This window comes from Pituophis catenifer, unplaced genomic scaffold (assembly GCF_029215685.1).
Source record: "Pituophis catenifer annectens isolate HBS135680 unplaced genomic scaffold, rPitCat1.0.hap2 SCAF_2, whole genome shotgun sequence".
In the NCBI taxonomy this organism is placed as follows: domain Eukaryota; kingdom Metazoa; phylum Chordata; class Lepidosauria; order Squamata; family Colubridae; genus Pituophis; species Pituophis catenifer.
The window spans coordinates 177,355,042-177,376,623 of NW_027256882.1; the positions used below are offsets into that span (position 1 = coordinate 177,355,042).

At 40.2% G+C, this 21,582-nt stretch overlaps 1 protein-coding gene across 3 annotated transcripts in view; it reads left to right on the forward strand.

Annotated features, from left to right (window-relative positions):
• The window catches only part of IQSEC2 (IQ motif and Sec7 domain ArfGEF 2), a 157,204-nt gene that overhangs the window by 119,305 nt on the left and 16,317 nt on the right, over nucleotides 1–21,582 (forward strand). For all 3 annotated transcript variants that reach the window (XM_070938181.1, XM_070938182.1, XM_070938183.1), the window contains 5 exons: nucleotides 9,726–10,008; nucleotides 10,710–11,108; nucleotides 14,453–15,333; nucleotides 18,475–18,636; nucleotides 20,007–20,129. In XM_070938181.1, coding sequence (XP_070794282.1) covers nucleotides 9,726–10,008; nucleotides 10,710–11,108; nucleotides 14,453–15,333; nucleotides 18,475–18,636; nucleotides 20,007–20,129 — 1,848 coding nt within the window. The remainder of the gene's footprint in view (nucleotides 1–9,725; nucleotides 10,009–10,709; nucleotides 11,109–14,452; nucleotides 15,334–18,474; nucleotides 18,637–20,006; nucleotides 20,130–21,582) is intronic.

A 21,582-nucleotide genomic window follows, 5' to 3' on the forward strand; every position in this document is an offset into this window, starting at 1 on the left:
GGGGCCATTTGAGTGTCAAAATGTCTCTTCTTCCCTCTTTGCCTCCAATAATAAAATAAGGAAAACAGTTTGACACATGGTCCCAAACATTTCATCTTGGCTCCAAGGGAACTCATGCTTGGAAGTTGGCCATCTGAAATTTCAACCCTGTGCAAGATGCAACTGCCTCTGGGGTGGGCTGTAGCAACTGCTGTCTCTCAGCCCCATAACGTTTGGAGGAAATCAAGGAACACTCTGCTTCTCCATGAAACCTTGAGAGGGGGAGAGGGGGATGGGTATTTAAGGGACTGAGACATTGCCAGGAACTTGATAGAAAAGAATGTGGCTTGAATGTATTGAGACTGTTGTAAGGTGTGTTGAGGCAGAAGAAGCAGCTGCTCCAGGGTTGACCAAGTGAAGGCATAATAGGGCCTTGTCATGATTTGAACTTGCAGCTGTCTCAAATACCAAAATGGTTTTGGCTGATGAAAAAAAATTACAAATGGGCTCGATTTGATCCTTGGTTTCAAGAAGTGTCACCAAGTATTGGGGCACTAGTGTTTTGTCAGAACGGATAATATGCTGGGATAGTGCACTTTATTTGGATTTCCATAGCGGTATTTTTTTCCTTTATTTCTGATATTTCAGTTTATCTGTGTATATTTTCTTTAGTAATCTCCATACTGGTTTCTGTGTGTTTATATCTGTGTTTTAAATAATATATTTCCCGTGTTGCTTTAATTTCTTGAAGTTTGGGCCTGGTTTTAACATCTTTTTCAGAGATGTTCATCTTATAAAATATTTTGCATATTGTACTCAAATATATTTAATTGCAAAACAGTTACTGTGTTGATAAAAAAAGCATCTTATTTGTATATATGTATGCTTAATTGGATGAGATATACAGAACTTGCCTTTGATATAATGGCATTTTTTCCCTTCAAAACAGCACAGTCTGTTGTTTGCCTTTGTGATTTTTACCAGAATGCTACTTAATCATCCTTTTTCTTTTAAAGAATCATGTAGTCCAAATTGTAGTCCAATGTGGGGAGTTCTTTTCCATCAAAATCTATTGACTGCATAATGAATTGGTCCCTTTCTTGTCTCCTTGGGATGATTTTAGTTTAATGATATAATTACTGGTTAAACTATTATTTAATTTTAAATATTCTAACATGATAAATTATAATTTACATACAATTACTGTTGGTCTTCTAGTAGGAGTCTATAGGTTTAATAGTGGCTTTGTCGATTTAGCATGTATCTTGTGACTTTCTCTAACTTCTACTTCTTCAATGTATCATTTATTTATTTGCTGTTTATTGTGATAAATAACTCAATTTGAATTTAGGCATTGATATCTTGATGGTGGGAAATTTAAAAAGAGATGTGGAATTTCCAGACTCCTATTTTAAAAATGGCCAACTAATGTCTAACTGAGTCATCCAGTTGTATGCTGCTGATACAGAGCAGAGGAAAAATAACTTGATCAGTTGTGCTGGGTGAGCATGATCTCTTTTTCTCATTGAATTATAATATAAGAGTTTCTCTGCGATCCAGATTGTCCTAATTTTATTTTGTTAAATTTTGCCTTAGCCTTCTTTCAGGTACCTCAAAGTTACCTCATTATAATTATAAGAAGAAAACTAGCCCAAACTGGTGACTGGCATATTGTGGGCAAGCAACAATGCAAAATGTAACTTACTGGGATGGCCAAATTGATCTGTCAGACTAGAAAAAAGACAACATTGATGTTTGTTGGTGATTGGAAACCTCTTGTGGACTTTTTCCTTAAATAGGAAAAAAGTGAAGTTGTGATTTATGGTTTTGTTTATTAGATAAAGCAGATATAGAAAGATGAGAGTCACAATATAACTTTAGAGAACAAGGTTAATCCACACACAGTTATATAGGTAATCCTTGATTTACGACCACAATTGATCCCAACATTTCTGTTGTTAATCAAGACAGTTGTTAAGAATGTTGCCCCATTTTATGAACTTTCTTATCACAATTGTTAAGTGAATCACTGCTGGTGTTAAGTTGGTAACCCAGTTGTTAAGTGAATCTGACTTCCTCATTGACTTTGCTTGTCAGATAGTCACTGGACCATCATAAATACATGCTGGTTGCCAAGTTTCCAAATTTTGATCACATGACCAGGGTGATGCTGCAACAATCAAAATGATCATAAGTCACTTTTTTTCATTGCCATTGTAACTTCAAACAATCACTAAACAAATTTGTTGAGAACAACCTGTACTTATAGCTCCTGTAAAGAAGATTGGAAGCCACTTCTTTATATTTTTTTCTATTTTTCCTCTGGTTTTTCTTTTTTTTCCTTCTTACTATATTTTAGTTTGTATTAATTTTTACTCTTGCATTTGAAAATGTCAATAACATTTTTGTTTTTTAAAAAAGCAGGAATGCAAGGCCCAGATTAGTACCCAGGTTGGTCACCAGATCACCCTTGGCTCAGGATCGGATACCAAGGCAAACACAAAGATCTTGATTCTTGCATGGCATGTTCTTGGTCTGATCTGAGAAAGAAAGGCGATTTTAAAACTTTAGCTAGAGCAGATGACAGCATAGAATCATAAAGTATTAAGGAGTCATTATGGCCATCATCTTTAACTATGGGCAGCCTAGGAATCCAAATTAGAGCACCATTGACAGCCGGCTGTCTAGCCTGTGCTTGAATACATCCATTAAAAGAGAGCCCAACACTTTCTGAGTTAATGGGTTCCACTTTCAAAATGTTCTTTATAGCTGAGAGGTTTTTCTGAACACCTAAATGGAATGTTCAGTGAGTCAAACTCATTGTTCTACGTATATTTCTACTGAAAACATAGAATAAACCATCTATGTATAATATTTTCAGTTACTTAAAGAGCGTCATCAAATCACCCCCTTCCCCAGTTTCTTTAATCTGTCTTCACTGAATTTAATTTCTAATTCCCTGTTAATTTTTATTTCTTCTTCTCTGAACCTGTTCCAGTTTTCTGAATCTTTCTTAAAGTAGACTGTCCAAAACTGGATTCTGTATTTAAAATGGGGTCTTGGCCATTGTGGAATATTGTGAAGCTGTTACTTCATGTGATTTGGAAAATATGGCTCCTTTGATGCAGTCTACAATTGCATTTGCCTTTTCTGCAGCCACATCACACTTCTGAATCATGTTCCGTTTGTAGCCAGCTTCCATTTGAAGATCTTTTTCCACAAATACTATTGCCAAGCCAAGTATCTTCCATCCTGTTTTGCATCTGTTCATCTTATTTTTTGTTTACTAGGTGAAGAGCATTCAATTTATCTTTCAGTTTTGACTATTCAAGCTATCATATATCATATAAATGTGAATATTTCTGTCTTTTTGGTTTTTAGCAATTCCACCCAATTTGGTGTCATGTGCATTTGCTTTCTTAGCCAGGCTATTAATAAACATGTTGCAGAATATAGGACCCAAGACTGAATCTTTTTTTTCTATACGTCCGCCCTCTTTGAGTACAATTTTGAGTAATTTGTTTAATTGTCATGGAATCTGACTCATGCTAATTTGACTTGGTAGTCATGAGGTTTCTTGTTCAGTGCTTAAAGTGAAGATACATTATTTTTTTTACCATTCCCCTAATCCAGTGTTTCCCAAACTTGACCCTTTGAAGATGTATGGACTTCAACTCCCAGAATTCCTCAACCAGGCATGCTGGTTGGGAAATTCTGGGAATTGAAGTCCATGCATCTTAAAATAGCCAAGTTTGGGAAACACTGCCCTAATCTATTACCTAATTTAAAAAAATAGACAAGGTTAGGCTGCCAAGACTTGTACTTGGCAAATCCATGCTGATTTTGACATTACTGAACAGGTATTTCTTTGCTATGGTTTTTTTTTCAGTTTCAAGTTTCAGTTCTTCATCCTGCTCTTTACTTTTATCTGGCTGAACGCAGGCCCTCTTGTTGCAGAAGACTAAACCAGAATATAAGTTGGATAGTTTGCCTTTTCCTTTGATAACCTGTAAGCATTTGTATTCTTTGAGCATCTGATATTTTTTTCTTTTATTATTTCTATAGCACACCAATATAATAACTATGGATGATGTATATATTTTAATCATAACTGAGGAAGCCCTCTTTGTTATTCTTTGCATTCTTCACCAACCTGACCTGAGTTTTAGGCTGTTTGATATTGCTTCTACTGTATCTTGCTACCTTTTCCTTAATGACCTGTCTTCTGTCCATCTTCTAAGAGATCCTTTGTTTTCCAATATTTATTATGTTACACCCATGTTGCCTTTTTCTGCTGTCTTCTGTTTCTTCCCTTCATTGGAGTTGTTTGCAACTGGACTTTAAGTTTCCTCTCTTTTAGAATTTCTATGGAATCTAATTACTGCTCTTTCATTAAAATCTTCCTTTTTCTGATACTTCAATTCTGTAATCAAGGTTCAAGAATTCTAGCATTATATATCATTTTTCTAGTATTCTGCTATTTCCACTTCATGAATTAAGCCTTCGCTATTGGTTAGTGCCAAGAATAGATGATGCTTATACATCTTTATACTGTGAAGGAGGAGGCTGCCAGGGATCAAATCAGGATGTTCCTGAAGGACCAGACATAGCAATATTTATTCCCAGCGTAATTAAAGTTCCCCTTCCCATTACCCTGTGCATCTCAGAAAGAAATTCAGTTTGCTTCTGAAAGTCATTATCTAACAAGCCACAAATCTGATCACTGATATACTGTAGAACAACATACAGTGTCAACTAATAACCGTTTTGAGGCAGTGCAGTGCTTTGTCTCTAATTCGAAATGCTGGTATTGAATATTTTGAGCCTTTAGGAGCTTTAATTCCCCAAAATTGCAGGTACATTGATTCCTGTGAGAGCAGCCAGCAAGTTTGCTTTACTCTTGCAGTTCTAATGCTACAGGCCTCTAATGCTACAGGCCTCGTAAGAGAGGTTCATGGAGTCTCCTTTCCTTTAACCTGTCTGCTAAAGCATTGTGGAACTATTTGGGCAGTGATGTAAAGAATCAACCAACTTTGCATCCTTGTGCTAAAGTGTTTTCTTAGTCCAGTTCTTTTCAGCACTACTATTTTAATGGCAGTTTTTCATTACTTTCATTTTGTAAGCCATATTGTTAAATAAAATGGACTCCTGTAAAAGTACTCATGTCACCACCTGAGGTTGACTGTTAAAGGATCATATTAGATCAGGCTTTAGACCACTTGTGGTTTGCTGTGTAGAATACTATCCCTAGACTCTGTATACTGGCACAAGAAGATCCCTAGAATTGCTTCAGCCTGCCGGCCTCCCTGCTTAAAATTGCAAACACGTGTTAGACATATAACAGACCACTTGTCTATTGTACTGCATCCTTTGGTGACTTGGAAGTGCTATGAATGATTAGAAGGTTCTAGGTGTTTCTGACCAGGAAAGTTACTGCATGTGCTTATGCAGTTGGTTGCTAAATAACTTTTTTTTTTTAATAAGTCAGCCTTCCCCGGAGTCTCATACCTGTAGTGCTGGTAAAGCTGCAATAAATATTTTGAGTAGAAGCCAATCTATATTCAGGGCTTAGATATTTAGACCAGACCAGGAAAAGCATATGTGAACATACCACACAAGAATAAACAGAGAAAGAGGCATTATATTGTGGCTAGTAAAGACAGCTTCTTTGAATGATCTATTTTAGATATTGTTAAGATTGATAGATTGGAAAGTAGAGGAATGATACACACATCTAATTCAGTTGGCTGAATCTACCCCAGCAATATCTCCTGTCCAGGGCCTCTACAGGCCATCATCTCAATCTGAGAAAAAGCATAGTGGAAGTCCTCCACAATATACCCTCATATATTTTCTGAAAGATCTGCATAGGAGAATCTAGGTATTGTTGGACTGAAAGTAGAAAAAGCACTTTAGTCCAATGAGGATAAAGTGCCAATACTATAATTCTAACCAGAAGAACTCAGCTTTTCAAGAGCATTTAGAAATAAAATGAATTTGCAAAAGGGAAAAGAAAGGATAAGGATTTTTCACTGGCTGTATAATTGTTATGAAGAATTAGGGATATCAGCAGGTGCAACTTTCATGGCAAAGTAGAATTGCTTACACTCCTTTTATTGTGCATCAGTTAGAATGAAAAACAACTTAGACTTTGGCCTTTTACCATTCTTCTAGAAGGTGGGAAGAGCATAAAAAACAAAGTTCAATTTCCATTTCAATTTGCAATATTCTGACTAAACTTTACTAAGACATATATTCTTTCAAAGTAATTTTACTGAATTATCTCTGTAAATGCTAACTATAACAAGGATATTATAAGCTTTTTACTGAAAAGGATATTTGATCCCCTCCGTGGAAAAATGGCTAACCAAAGCTGTGGGAGTAAGCTTTGATGACTATAATAACTTTGTAAATCTGACATGGAATTCAACTCAACTAAAAACCATTCCTAAACTACAACTTAATTTAGGGATTTGCACCACATCCAAAATGTAAGTTTCTCTATGTATATGACCTATAATTCAGTTTTACAAGTTTATTTAAATCAGAACAAACTCTTAGTAATATGGATTGAATTTTATGAACTGTAAAATTATAATTTATAATTTACTTGGTAAATTACACTGCTTTGATCATGGTTGTTGGTATTAATTTTTGTCTTAGAACTTAATTTAATAGTGATTTGGTATGATCAGTTATTTACAGCTAATTTATGATGTACTGGAAAACTATAACCTCCACATTTTAAAATTCCTTTTTATCTATATTTTACTTTTTAAGAACAAGAATTTATGCAATCTCCTGGAGATTCCAGGATCAGTCCTCTGACCTATCTAGTCCAATTGTATGTTCTGACAATGGCTAACAAATTTATTCCTTCTTTTTATGGTTGTTAATAAATTTAATGTAAATACAAAAAAACAACAACCATCCCCTAGGAATGGCAAACCAGATTATTTGGCCACCAATAGATACACCTGTGGGACACAGCCATCACTGATATTTTGTAGAATATATTTGTTTATTTAGTTTGTGCAACTGCCCATCTTGCATATGTGACTGTTAGGAATGTTAAGGAACATTTTTCCTATTGAGAGTTGCCTTCCTTATGGATGATGGTGATGATGATGATGATGATGATGAGAGAATGCATTTGGGTGGTGGGCAAAGATACAGTCAGGGATGGGTGTGATTCTAGTGTAATTTTCTCCTACCCAACGAAGTGAGTATCTCTTCTTGGTTTGGTAAACCTGAAGCAGGCCTTAATAATTTGTAATCTGAGCAGTAAAAGCTCAGCCTCTGTCATTTGCTTTTGAGAGTTTGCCTGAGACTAGAAAATGAGAATGTTAGCAAATACCCAGTGCTATGTCTAGGTCTCTCTGGACCTCTGCATGCAGGAAACTCCACATTTCACATTCACATCCTGTCAGAATTCATCCCTTGCCAGATAACTGGTTGTCCTTGGCAACCATCTTGCCCAGAGTTCCTTTGGCACTAATGTAAGTATTTTATTTACAAACATGCCAAGGGAGCTTTGTTTGTCTTTGTGGATTTCAAGCTGCGAAGTTTTAGAAAGGTATAATTGAATTTATTAGACCAGGTATAGTTATCTAAACCAGATGTGTACATTCATGCTTACTGGGCTTAAGAAGGCATCTGTTCAAGGGAGTCTGGACTTGTTTAAGTCAAAATTATGATGCAAAAGTTGAACAGAGCAGCCTTCTCCAACCTGGTTCCCTCTTGGTGCATTCAGAGATATCCAGATAAATCCAGAGTTTGCATAGAAATGATGAAATGTTCTTCCATGATGTCATAAGTTCTGCTTCTCAATGTATATGCATGTGATGTCATGACACACTACAAAAGAAGTAGAGTTTGCAGTGTGATGTTGCTGCATATGTTATTTGATGCACACAGCTGATGTGAATACGTTGGATAGAATTCATATTGTCATCCACTTGCAACTCTCCTGAAATTTTCTATTTTACAAAAGTTCCATTCTGATGGAAAGGAGACAGAGTAGTCTTCGGAGATACCATTAGAAAGAACCCAGGCAAGCTGTCATGGGCTGAGAGAAACAAGGAACATCCCAGTAGGGGTTTTATAGGGCACAAGGAATTGCTTCTCCTTAAAAAAAAAAACCAAATGCAAAACAGTTGGAGTCGATTAGATCAAAGTTTAACCCTTACCTTCATGTTATTCCTCTGATTTATCAGCCTCTCCCACCTCCATCTCCTGTTCTACATTCAGGAAGTACTTGCTTTCCAAATGGGGCTAATGGAAGCTTCAGGGTCTATTTCTTAGGTCAGGAGAATGATAACAAACTGTTGCTGGGAAAGAGTTAATCCAGAATTATTGTGATTACAGGCAGTCCTCACTTATTGATCACAATTGGGACTGACAGATCCATTGCTAAGCAATGTGGTCACTAAGTGAAACTTGTGACTATGCTGGATTTAGAACATCTGTTCTGCTGTCATTAACTGAAGCACCACATATCATTAAGCACAACATCATGTGACCGTAACATTACTTCCTGTTGACTTCCTCACTGACTTTATTTGTCAGAAGCTGGCAGTGAAGGTCATAAATACTAATCACAGGATGTTGTGCTTAATGACCCAAGCTCCCAGACCAGGGGTGAAATTCAGCAGGTTCTGACAAGTTCTGGAGAACCGGTAGTAGAAATTTCGAGTAGTTCGGAGAACTGGCAAATACCACCTCTGGCTGGCCCCAGAAGTGGGAATGGGGATTTTGCAATATCCTTCCCCCTCTTTTTTTTTCAAATCACTTTTTTTATTTTAAAACAAAAATAAAACATAAAAAAATCATCATTCCAAATAATTACAGACAGTGTATCGATCGGTTAATATTCTTTTGTGCTCCCTGTTCTCTTCAAAATATCACTATACATCCAAAGCTTATTTTCATGAAAAATATTCCACTTAATTTATCTCAACATCCACATATTATATATTTATCTCCATATTTTATTGTCCATCCATTGATAAAATAAATCCCATATCAAATAATATTGTTTATCTTCCTGTTCTCTTATTTCAAATGTCAATTTACTTATTTCAGCACAAATTGTGCTGGGATTTTGCAATATCTTTTCCCTTGAGTGGGGTGGGAATGGAGATTTTGCATTATCCTTCCCCTGGAGTGGGGTGGGAATGGAGATTTTACAGTATATTTACCCTGCCACGCCCACCAAGCTACGCCTACCAAGCCATGCCTACAGAACTGGTAGTAAAAAAATTTGAATTTCACCACTGTCCCAGACCACTTGATTTTTTGGAATATTGCAAATTTCGAGACTGACTGTAAGCCTACTTTTTCAGCCTCATCATAACTTTGAACGGCGAATAAGGCAGTCAGTAAGTAAGGACTACCTGTAGTAGGGACTTGTGAAGAATCAGGAGATTCATTCAATGAAAGAATTTGTGCAATAGAGTAATTGTAGTTCTCCATGGCTGAATTGGCCAGTCTATAATATGACATAAAGGTACAATAAATAGTATAAAAGTACAGTATCGGTGTGTTGCTGCTAAGGAAGTGGAAAATGTTTCATGAAACCACCATTCTGAGAAGAAAGTGACTGCTTACAAATGCAAAATGGCTGGTTTCAAGCATTATGAGGAGTGTTCTGAGTTCAAAATGGTGTTGGTACATACTTAAACTCTATGATTTTTTAAAAACCTTTTTTAAAAACATTCATTTAGCCTTTTTTCTCTTTCTTGCAGTGTGGAAGGAGACCCTCCGGGAAGCGAGGCAGGAACCATAGTGGACAGTCTGGGCAGTCAACCATACCGATGCGTCCCTGAAGTGACCAAGGTTGAGCACTATGATTTAGTGCCATCTTCCTCCTCTTCTGTCTGTCACGCTCCGTCACCAGGGCTTCCGTGGGCCCAGCGAGCTCGGCTACAGCCAGCCAGCGTGGCGCTGAGGAAGCAGGAAGAGGAGGATAGTAAACGATCAGCACTATCCGACAGCTATGAACTCTCAACGGATCTTCAGGACAAAAAGGTACCTGGTCGTAGATTGTGAGAGCTCCCCTTGCTTCTGGGGTTCCTGATATGCAGGAATAAGATCCTGTGGCTTGCTTGAAGTCCAATGAGCCAGCATTATTGTGGGCATTTTTGGGAGTTATGGACCTGATTGGTCTAAAGGCTGCAGTAAAAGGTTTTGTAGATTGAGCCAGTGTGGGAACTATCTATGAAATAGGAAAACTTGGTCCCACAAAAGCCCTTTAAAAGATTGAAAGATCCAAGGCAAAGACGGAAACCCTAAGAGAGAGTGCTTAATACTAGAGCATATGCTTTGTACCTGAAGGGTCTGTAGGTCGATGCTTCTCAACTTTGGCAACCTCAAAATGTCTGGACTTCCAACTCCTAGAATTCCCTAGCCAGCAAGTTGAAGCCCAGACATCTTAAAGTTACCAAGGCTGACCCAAAGGTGTTTTTTCCAGAAGCAACTGGACTTTCTGGTTTTTCTTTGAAGATGTTTCTCTTTTCATCCAAGAAGCTTCTTCAATTTCTTCAGGAAATTGACAATATCCTGTGGTTCCTTTTGCTCTGAGAAAACCCAGTGTGATATCTTGCTCAGAACCTACTGTTTTTTTGGGTGATCAGCTTGTTCTTAGCTTCATGTTTCGATTTTCCTATTCTCCTCACTCATCTCCCTCTTGTCTTTTCCAAATCCCTCCTCTCTATTGATGCCCATCATAGGTGGAGATGCTGGAGCGGAAGTATGGGGGCTATTTCTTGAGTCGGCGGGCAGCTCGTACAATTCAAACAGCCTTTCGCCAATACCGCATGAACAAAAAGTTTGAGCGTCTAAGAAGTTCGGCATCAGAGAGCCGTATGTCACGGCGCATCATACTGTCCAACATGCGGATGCAATATTCGTTTGAAGAATATGACAAGACCCAGAATGCCCCTTACTTTGAAGGTAAACCTGCCTCTCTGGATGAGGGCTCCATGGCTAGTGCTCGACCTCATCTCCTGGATCACGGGCTTCCCTACAGTGGTTCTTGCCGGACCGGCTTGGATGGTAGTTCCCTGCATTCCTCTTCTGGAGGCTTCTGCAATGACATCACGGAGCTGGAGGATTCCTTCTCCAAGCAGGTAAGGCCCAAACTTCACATTTCCAGGTAGCTTTCCTTGAAACTCTGAAAGAAAGCACCTTTGCCCTTTTTGTGTTCTCCAGCTTGATTATAACCCCTGATGCTTCTTCAACCCTTCCAAAAACCTCATTGTTTCTCTGCTACCATGTTTCCCCTAAAATAAGACCCACCCTGAAAAGAAGCCCTATCATGTTTTTGAATGCATGCACTCAAATTAAGCCCTACCTCCAAAATTAGCCCTAATTAAGACCCCACCCACAGGGGGTGGGGCAAGGTAAAAAGCTGGGGGATGGATGAGGGGGGTGGAGCTGCCCTACTTACCAGGCCTCACACACCCGGACACCTGCCTCACCGTCTTCTGCGGCCCACTTCTTCTGCAGCCTATTTCTTCTGTGGCCGCTTGCCACCGCTGGCACGCATTGTCCCTGGCTTCTATTTCACCTTCAGTTGCCCTCTGCATAACAATCAATCCAGACCTCTGTTATTGGCTGCAGAGGACTTTCCAGAAGGCATCTGAAGGTGAAATGGAAGCCAGGGGGCACTGCGTGCGCCAATCCGGAGCCCGTTTCTCAGCTGCAGAGGGCTTTCCAGAAGGCTCTGACGGCGAAAGGGAGGCCAGGGGCGACGCATGCCAGCAACAGCAAGCGGCCACAGAAGAAGTGGGTCAGCAGCGGGCTCCTGCTGGGCGGGGCTGTCTGTGCAGCTGACCCAAGGTGAATCAAATAATTAGACCCACCCAAAAAGAAGTCATAGCTGTTTTTTCGGGGGTCAAAAGAAAATAAGACCCGGTCTTATTTTTGGGGAAACACAGTATCAAAGTATCTTCTGCTGTCCCTGAGCTAAGCCAATGCATAGATGGGGATCTCCAGTCTGTGGGTCTCATTTCTAGCCAGAAGGACCTTTTCCATATGCTGCATCTAAGCTTTGTTTCATCTACATAGAAGAGAAGCAGAGGATGGACAAAGCTGCTGTATTTCACCATAGTCCAGGTTCCCACTTCAAAGTAGGCTCAGTTGAAGCTGACAGAAGCCAATATTTTCATTTGTTTTTGCAGCTCCACTTCACCCACATCTCCCCACTACCCCACCCAGGCAAAGCAGCAAGAATTCATTTGCTTATAACCCCACAGGGTTATAAGCTTGTGTCCTCACAAATCTTCTGCCCCTAATCAGGATGAGCTGTTTTAGAAAAGATAATCCCATTTGGGATTGCATTGTAAACTGAAGCATGCTTGATTTTTGCCTTGATATTACTTGAGTTTTCAGTTGTAGTGTTTTTTTTTTTACTTTGTAAGCCTCTTTCAAAGAAAAAAAAATGGAAAAAAAGTTGGAAAACTAATGAGCACAATGCCAAGGCTCCCTGGTTTGTTGGTTGAAAATGTTACAATCATAATGCTTAGCCGCAATGTTTATCCCTCTTATTAGCAGCAGGAATAATTGTTTAGTATATACAGAGACAAGCTACGAAAAATGGGTCATGACTTAGCAAATCCCTTGTTGGAATTTCACCTCTACTCTGAAATTCTATTTTACTGACTCCTCCTAGGAACCATAACTAATTCATATATAGTACATACTCCACACCGTATTTCTGTTGTGGTGTGCAAAGGTACAGGGATAACCAACCAAGTTCAGCATCAAACAATTAACACACTTTGGTGTTATTAAAATTATCTTTATAGAACAGTTAATAATCTGAGTTCCTTTTATTACCATTTGTATTTGTTTCTGCTGTTTTCACCATGTTACTTCTTCATACTCTGCCAAGGGCACCCAGGGCTTTTTGTACCATATTTGGGTTGCAGAAACCCAGTTGACTACCGTGTTTTCCCGAAAATAAGACCTCCCTGGATAATAAACCCTCCCCAAGAATTTTTAACCGCATGTGCATCCAGTCCCCGCCATTTCCTCTGGTTAGGGTTAGGGAGACAGAGCTGGAAATCGGGTAAGATAGCAAGAGGAGCCCCGTCTTGCTCCACGTGCCCCAAAATAATAAGACCTCCTCGAAAATAAGGCCAAGCTCTTATTTCGGGGTTCAAAAAAATATAAGGGTCTTCTTTTCGGGGAAACACGGTATTAAATGGGAAGGAAGAGTTATATCCAGGGGTTGTCTGGGTTTTGCAGCCAAGACAAAGTAGGCTTAATATCAGTGCAAGTGCATCTAGGGATTCCTTGGCACAGAAAAAGCATTGATCTTTAGCCTTGGCAAATAAGTAACATGATGGACATTTCTGACAAGACAAGAAAGAGATGATAATGGGGCCTGATATTTTCCCAGCAAAGGGGACTTATAATGCATAACGACTACTTTATGGTAACCTACTGATCTGGAAGTAGTCTCTACTCACTCCGAGTCGTACACTGTTCTCAAGCCTGAAACACTGTGTACCAAATAAGTAAGATCAGGTAAATTCACAGGTGCCTTTTGTGCCTTTGAATATCTGAATGGAAAACATTTCCATTCTCACTTCATCTTATTATGCAATGAAACTTAAAAGGGCTCCACATTAGCTTCTTTCTCTTCGTTTGCCATTCTGTTTCCCAGACTTACTCACCTCCTAAAGCAACAACACTAGTAGACGTTGCATTGCAGATGACTCCCCCCATCTCCCCAAATAACATTATCAGAAGAAGTCCTTGCAAATAGGATAGGTTATATGAAAACCTTGTATGGAATCCTGTTTTGATTTTTTTCCCCAGTTAATGTAAGAAAAACAATTTCACAGCAGTACTGAAGGATTTTAGTGTGAATAAAACTATTAACTGCATCTTGCCTATAAATCATTCTTTGGATCACTTGTGTGCGCAGATTTCATTTTGGTACATCGATACTATAATGAGTTTGATACTATAACAATTCTGCATTCTGATTTGATAACTTACTTGTCTTCTCACTGTTGCAGTACCATATGTTTCATAAAAGATTATTCAAATGGGAGTTCATTAATTAAAATAAGGTACAGGATTGATTTAATTAGTAGAGGATTATTTTTCCCTGTTTCTTTCTCACAATATGTATTGAGCCCTTGTCAGCCTTGCAAGGTAGTCCAGTTAAGAAGCGCACCCCAAAGTGTTAGTTCTAACTTTATGGTAAGGTTAACAGAATCTTGCAAATCTGAAAGTACGTTCCTCTCCCCCCCCCACTTGCTTTTATAGCGAAAGAAATTAGGGAGGGTGCCTTCTGAGACATTTGCTATGTCCACATTCCTTCTGCAAACTCAGCTGTGTCTTATCTGACTCTTGTCCAGTCTGTGGCTCTTCCTCCTGTCTCCCAAGTCTTCCCCTGCACCATTATAGTGCCAAAGAGAATCTGCCCTGGCTGACCTCTTTCTCTGCCTCTCCATAGGTGAAGTCCTTGGCAGAATCGATTGATGAAGCCTTAAACTGCCACCCACTTGGCCAGGAGGGAGGACCTGGTGGCCCCACTTTGGAAAAAAGTGAATCCAAGGAGCAGCAGGGTGACAGTGCTGCCACTTCATTCAGTGATGTCACACTCTATCTGGACGAAGGCGCTCCCACGTCACCCCTCTCTCTGGAGCGCCCCCCCAGCACTGAGCCCCCAGAGCCTGCTCCGGGGGTGCCCCTCCCACCAGCCCCACGGCCGGAGTACTGGGGGGCGCCCCAGCGGGAGGACAGTCGGGAGAATGGGGGCGGGAGCCGGCGCAGCACACCTTGCATGGAATGCCGGGACTACCGCCTTCGGGGCGCTCACCTGCCCTTGCTCACAATTGAGCCTCCCAGTGACAGCTCAGTGGATCTGAGCGACCGTTCTGATCGGGGTTCACTCAGTCGGGGGCTCATGTATGAGCAAGATGGCTGCAGTCCCCATGGCACCCTCAAACATCCTGGAGGGCCTGCACGCTCCCCACACCCACACCGCCATTATCATCCTGAGAAAAGCCAGCCTCCTCCACCTTTGCCCATCCCACCCCCTCAGGCCCCAGGCCGCCTGCCTCCGCCTCCTCCGCCGGACAACTCGGATGGCGACAACGACAGCCTCAACAGCACCACCAACTCCAACGAGACCATCAACTGCAGCTCAGGATCCTCCTCACGGGACAGCCTGCGCGACCCGCCTCCACCTGCCCCAACAACCACCACGACTGTCGGGGGCCCCTGCAAGCAGACCTACCAGCGTGAGACGCGGCACAGCTGGGATTCTCCTGCTTTCAACAACGACGTGGTGCAGCGCCGCCAGTACCGCATCGGCCTCAACCTTTTCAACAAGTATGACTGGTGTGGTCAGAGTGCCATGGGGAAAACAGTGGATTAAGCATGTTCAGCAGAAGGCTGGGTTAGGCTCCAGGGCTGATCTGGCTTTACAGGCCTTAGAAATCCAGCTGGATTTAGCATGTGAAGTGGGTGGGATGATAGTGAGTGGTTTCTTGACTTGACAACAGAGGTGAAGGGTCAGCTTTGAGTGTTTTTTTTCACTTTTTTTGCTACTTATATCTCTTATTTTTTCTCTGAGGGCTCTAAGCGATATGCTGTACATATGGCTAATTTCATCTCTTGTGGGTTAGATTGGAATGAAAAAGAATGACTAGCCAGTGGGCTCAAGGGTAAAGGGGAGACTTGAATTTGGATCTCCCTGGTGCGAGCCCAGTCTTTACCTCCAAGGATGCATTGAGTATATCCCCATGTCCGAATGCCATGTAGAATTGTTATGGCATTCTCTTTTTAGCAAGGCCATTTGACCGAAGTCCTTCTGCCTATTGTAGCATCCAAACTGCTCTCCAAAATATAGGCAATATGGGGAAGAATGTGTTCTTTGTATAGCCTGGACTACCAATGTAGTGATTGAGTAACACACAAGGAACCGAATTTAGTGGTCTGGGCATCTTCTGGATGAAATATGGCCTACAAGAAATAAACAGGTCACATTATAGAAGGACTTCTGCTGGTAAAATTTGGATATTTTATGACAGTCCTTGAAAACATGTTGTCCACAGTATATGTTGGGCAACAATTTTTATTCTTCACACGTGCAGCCTTCTATTTCTGAAGGCTTTCCTGGAGACACCCAGTAGACAATCTGAAGGAGGGTTATTTTAGCAATTGGATTTTAATTGAAATTCTGGTTTCCAAAAATTTGATTCCCTTTCCTTCTCAGCATAGTTGGGAGTTAGTTTCTCTTGTCCCCAAATTTTGAAACATGAGATCTTAATCCTAAATAGAGTATATAGCTCCTCTTTACCCATTTCTACCACTACCTTAAAAAAAAAAAAAAAAACCACACACACACACACACAGGCTGTGGTCCTGCGCCTGATGTGCCAAACCTAAGCACATGAAACTTTTCCAGCCTGATGGCATGAAATAAATGATTATGGGACAGTATTTTTTTAAAGGACCGGACCATTGCCAGTCTGAAGGTGAAGACCTCACCTAATACCTTTCTGTGCCCCTTTTGCTTTGACTTGACTTTTTTTCCAGCTACTCCATTTGGGCGGTTGCTCCCTATGGTGTCCATCAGGTCTTTAGGCCAAAGCAAAAGAGATGGCGGAAGGCTTAGGTTTTCGCTTCCTCCGGTTCTTAGAGCTTTAATTTCTCCTGAGCCAGACAGCATCTTTTTCACTGGCAGGAAGCAGGCTCTTGGGGGCTGGGAAGCAGCCATCACATCATATTAACCAGCTGGGATCATGACTCACATTGAAGCCTGGGGCAATGTGCCAGGGTAGGAGATCTCTGTGCCCTTCCTCCTGAAGGCGATCCTTGAGCATTTATTTCTGTGTGCATCCTTCAATCTGGCAAATTGAGGAATTAATCTGGTCCATGATAGGGCTGTTTGGTACCAAAGGCAGGAAATCTAAACCTCCCCAAGACTTATACACAGATTAATAGATGTGGACAACGGTCTGTGAGGAAGTTCTCTGCTCTAAAACCTGTAATCATAAGCAAAAGCTGCTCATGCCCACAAGTCTAAGCTCACTGCCTCCTGTTGCTACCTCTTTCAGCTCAGAGAATTATGTTCTCGGTTTTGGAGTCCTAGTGCTTAACAGCACCGAGTGGGATTTGCAATCCCTAGAACACCTTTAATTCAATGCCTCATTTTTGTCCCTTAAAATATTATGTTCTGGGCAATCAGATAAGGAATTTGGTAAGATATGGCTTGGTGGTGCTTAACTGCTTTCCACTTAATTTCTTCCGGATCCAGAAATTCCCCCTCCCCACCTCTTTTCAAAAATCTCAAGCATGGGTTTTGAAAAGGGTGTTGCTGACATCTTGTGGCTGTAAGGGTGCTAAGTAGGTGGCAGAAAAGACTTCGGAAAGAATAGATTTAAAAAAGATATTGAATGTTTCTGCCTCCTGAGGCCTTCAGTGGTCCTCATCAGCTAAGTTACTGAGGTTTCCAGATATCAGATCACCATTTCTCTAAAGCAAGGATGAACAACTCCACCCCCCATTCCATTTTTTCCAAGCCTCCCTCTCCCATTTTCTATAGGATCACACTGTGAATATTCAGTGGCAAATGGCAAAAAGCCTTATAATCCTTCCTTCCTTACTATTTAAGGCTTTAGAAAACCAATCTCTCACCCCAAATAGAAAAGTGTGGGGGGGGGGGTTTAAAAATGGCCCTATTTTCTCAAGTGACATCATTAATTATACTAAATATCATTAGCCTATCTATCTAGCTATCTGAACAGTCCATTTATTTGAAATATTAGCATTCTTCTCTTTGACCCAAGTCAGTGGAGGCAACTTGGTGACCTCCATATATTCTGGATTTTAGATCCCATCTTCTCCAACCACCTGGCTAGCAGCAGCATCTGGAAGGCACTAGGTGTAAATGGGATGACTTAGTTTCCAGCTCACCTACATCTTCTCCCCAGTTATACCTTGTATAAATAAGCACACCTGAGGGCTCATTAATGTGTTGCCAACTATGGCAATGAAACTTCATATGTCAGCTTGGTGGGCCTTTCTGCTTTGTTGCTGCTTTAAAGGAGGAATATCTTATTCTACTTTATCACATTTTAAATTTAGTTCGGTCATAATGTGACCGATGGAATTCAGGGAAGGGATCAAAATGAACGAAAACTCATTAACTGTCTATAATGTTTAGCAAACTGCAATAAATATAACTAAACATTGCTTAACTAAGGGCGCTTCCATTAGCTTTCTTATTCTCCCAGATAAATGACACAAAACTATATTAGGCTGGGCATTCAGGATACTTTCATAATGAATATCTAGAATTTTAATATACAGAAGAGACAAAGTTAGAGTGCTTTTTTGGAAACAGAGGCTTATTTGGAAAAGGGCCAATGTTTCTTCTCTAATAAAAGAGGTAGGAGGAAAATGGGTTTGGGACAAAAGCAATTTCAGGCAAGCATGAATACAGGCTTCTTCTCATCCCATTGGCAGGAAACCAGAAAAGGGGATCCAGTATTTAATTGAGAGAGGCTTCTTGTCGGATACGCCGGTGGGCGTGGCCCGGTTTATCCTGGAGCGGAAGGGGCTGAGCCGGCAGATGATTGGAGAATTTCTTGGTAACCGGCAGAAACAATTCAACCGAGATGTACTCGAGTAAGGAGATCTATACATTTTTCCTTCCCATTGTCATAATTGATAAATGCCACCCTACCCCTAAGCTTTATTTAAAGCTATAACTTGTTTTTAATGTTTATAGGAGAATGCAAAGAGTGGACTTGTGTCTATTATATATATACTCTGTTCATTGCATTTATGTTGTAACTTTCCTCTAGGAGACCATGGTGGTTTATTTGGGATTCTCGCCTTATTTTATCTCCACAAAACAGCCCCCCCAAGGTGACCGAAAGCCATGCAGTGACCTCCGGGATTGAATGGGAGCCCAGACCTGGGAATTCATGGATTAAAAAGATGAATTACTAGAGGGTAGCCTTCTAATTCAGATCTTACCTTAGAGAAGCTCCAGTATTTGTTCAGCTTCACCCACCATATAGTATGGCGTTCATAGTAGTAATTCATGTTACAGGTTTGTGTTACATGGATTAATACATTGGACTAAATCAGGATGTGGTTTCTTCCATCTTGGCTTTGCACAGTATGTGATTGTGGCTTTTTAGCCATTGTTACTGGTTTAGCATTATGTATGAATTCAAATATCTTGCTCATTTGTCAGCCAACTTACAACTAAATCCAGCCATGTCCTGTCTTTTGAATATTTAGAAGAAATACTATATAAATAAAATATATTATTCTATTGAAGACAAGAGAACATTTGTAGAAAATGACTTTAGATTAGATTAAAAATTGGCCTTTAGAAAAGGAGACATATTACTGATTCTTCGATATTTTAAAAAGATGTCTGTTGGAAGAGAGAAATGAACAAATTTTACAAGAAAGCAACCATTCAAACATCATCAAAAAAGTCTGAATTCCTACTGTATTCCCCCAAGTGATCATGCTTGGGGACATTGCGGAATGTATCTTTCTAAATGATCTCTAGAAGACTCAGCTACTAAGTTGGGATGCAGTGCATTTTGTGCTGAGAAAAATAGTTAAATAAAGTGATCCATTATTTTCTTTCTTACATCTGCTCTTAAAAATTGTGACGGGATTTCTAAGAGTTTCTCCAAATTAGGCCTTATTGTTTATGTGAGCATTTTAAAGGAAATATATGGGCTTGAAAATGAAGATGGACAGAAGAAGAAGTATTCTTATACATTTGTGTATGCGTGCCTTCAAATCATTGTAGACACATGGTGACTGCCTGGACAAGTCCCTACAGTTTTCTTGGCAAGGGTTTTTGGAAGGGGTGTTCCATTGCCTCCTTCCTAGGGCTGAGAGAGTGACTAGCTCAAGGTCACCCAGCTCATTTTGTGTCTAAGATGGGATTAGAGCTCACAGTCTCCACCTTATTCATACTGAACCAATATGTCTCTTTTCCTTCCCTGTATTTTTCTGCTTCATAGTTGTGTTGTAGATGAGATGGACTTCTCCAGCATGGACCTGGATGATGCCCTGAGAAAGTTCCAGTCACACATACGGGTGCAAGGTGAGGCCCAGAAGGTGGAGCGTCTCATTGAGGCCTTCAGGTATGTTGAAGGTGGAACTATTTTCCTACCGTTTCCTTTAGCATTTGGAAGTATGGGAGACTAGTCTAGAAAACAGGCCACAGGCAATAGAAACATATAGCTCTGTGCCAGAATCCCTGCTAACCTTGTATTGCACACTTCCATGTTGGACAGCAGTGTCTGCAACAAATCATATCCTCAAGATAGCACATGTGATCATGTAAATCATGTAAATGCCATGATTATGTGTCCCAATGTCTGATGCAACTACCTAATTTATGTTGCTTGCATATTGTTGTTGTTGTTGTTGTTGTTATTATTATTATTTATTATTATTATTATTTATTATTATTATTATTAATTGAATTTGTATACTGCCCTACTCCCGAAGGACTCAGGGCGGTGAACAGCCAAATAAAATACATATAATACAAATGTTAAAAAACCATTAAAATACAATTAAATAATTGGCCCGGAAAACAAAATTTAAAACATCCCAAATTCATAAGACAAATTTAAAATTTTAAAAATTTTAAAAAACAGTTTAAAAGAGAGGTTAGGTCAGGCCGGCCTGCTGGAAAAGAAATGTTTTGATGGCACGGCGGAAAACGTGCAGGTCCGGGATCCTCCGTATCTCCAGGGGGAGCTCATTTCAGATGGCGGGTGCCCCCACAGAGAAGGCTCTCCCCTTCTCATCATGTATGTTTAGTCATTTATCCTACCTAGCAAATATTCATGATGCTGGATATGATTAGTGGAAGTTGTAATTCCAATACCTTGGATAAAATTTCACTCTTCAGCTATGATTCCTGTAGGATTTCCTGTTGAAGTTATACTAGCCTGTTGGTATATTCTGCTAATTGGCTCTCTGCAATATCAGGCTGGCTAAAGATGATGGTTTGCTAATGAAAGGGAATATTTGTGTATTGATTCTTGTGCATAGGTTTTAGAGACAGTAAAACATTGGAGCAAGTCTCTTAGGTGTGCAGACTCATTTCCACAGTGTATAAAACATGTTGCAGTGTGTCTAATCTGTCTGTCTGTCTGCCTGTGTCCACCGGCATCAGTCTCATCCACCAAGTCCATCTACCAGAGTAGAATGGGAATGTATGAGCCTGACAAAGCCATCCTCTCCCACACTAAAAGGATGCTCACATTAAAAGAAAATGCAGTCTTTTTTCTATTGTAGAGAAAGACAATGCACCACAGGCCAGTGCGTGATAAGAGTTCCAGCCATTCATCTTGAACAAATGAAGTAATTTCTCAAGTTTAAGGTGCAAAACGTAGTCTTTAAGAAAACCATAGAATGCCTTATTTCTTTTGCTACCACCAGCTGCACTTTTATGAAATAATTACAGGACTGGAAAACTTACTTTAAGAAGCAGAGATCAAGAGAATTGCACATGGGAAATCATGTTCAGAAATGGAGCTTAATTCCCTAAATACTGCTAGTAGCCTTGACAATATGAGCTTC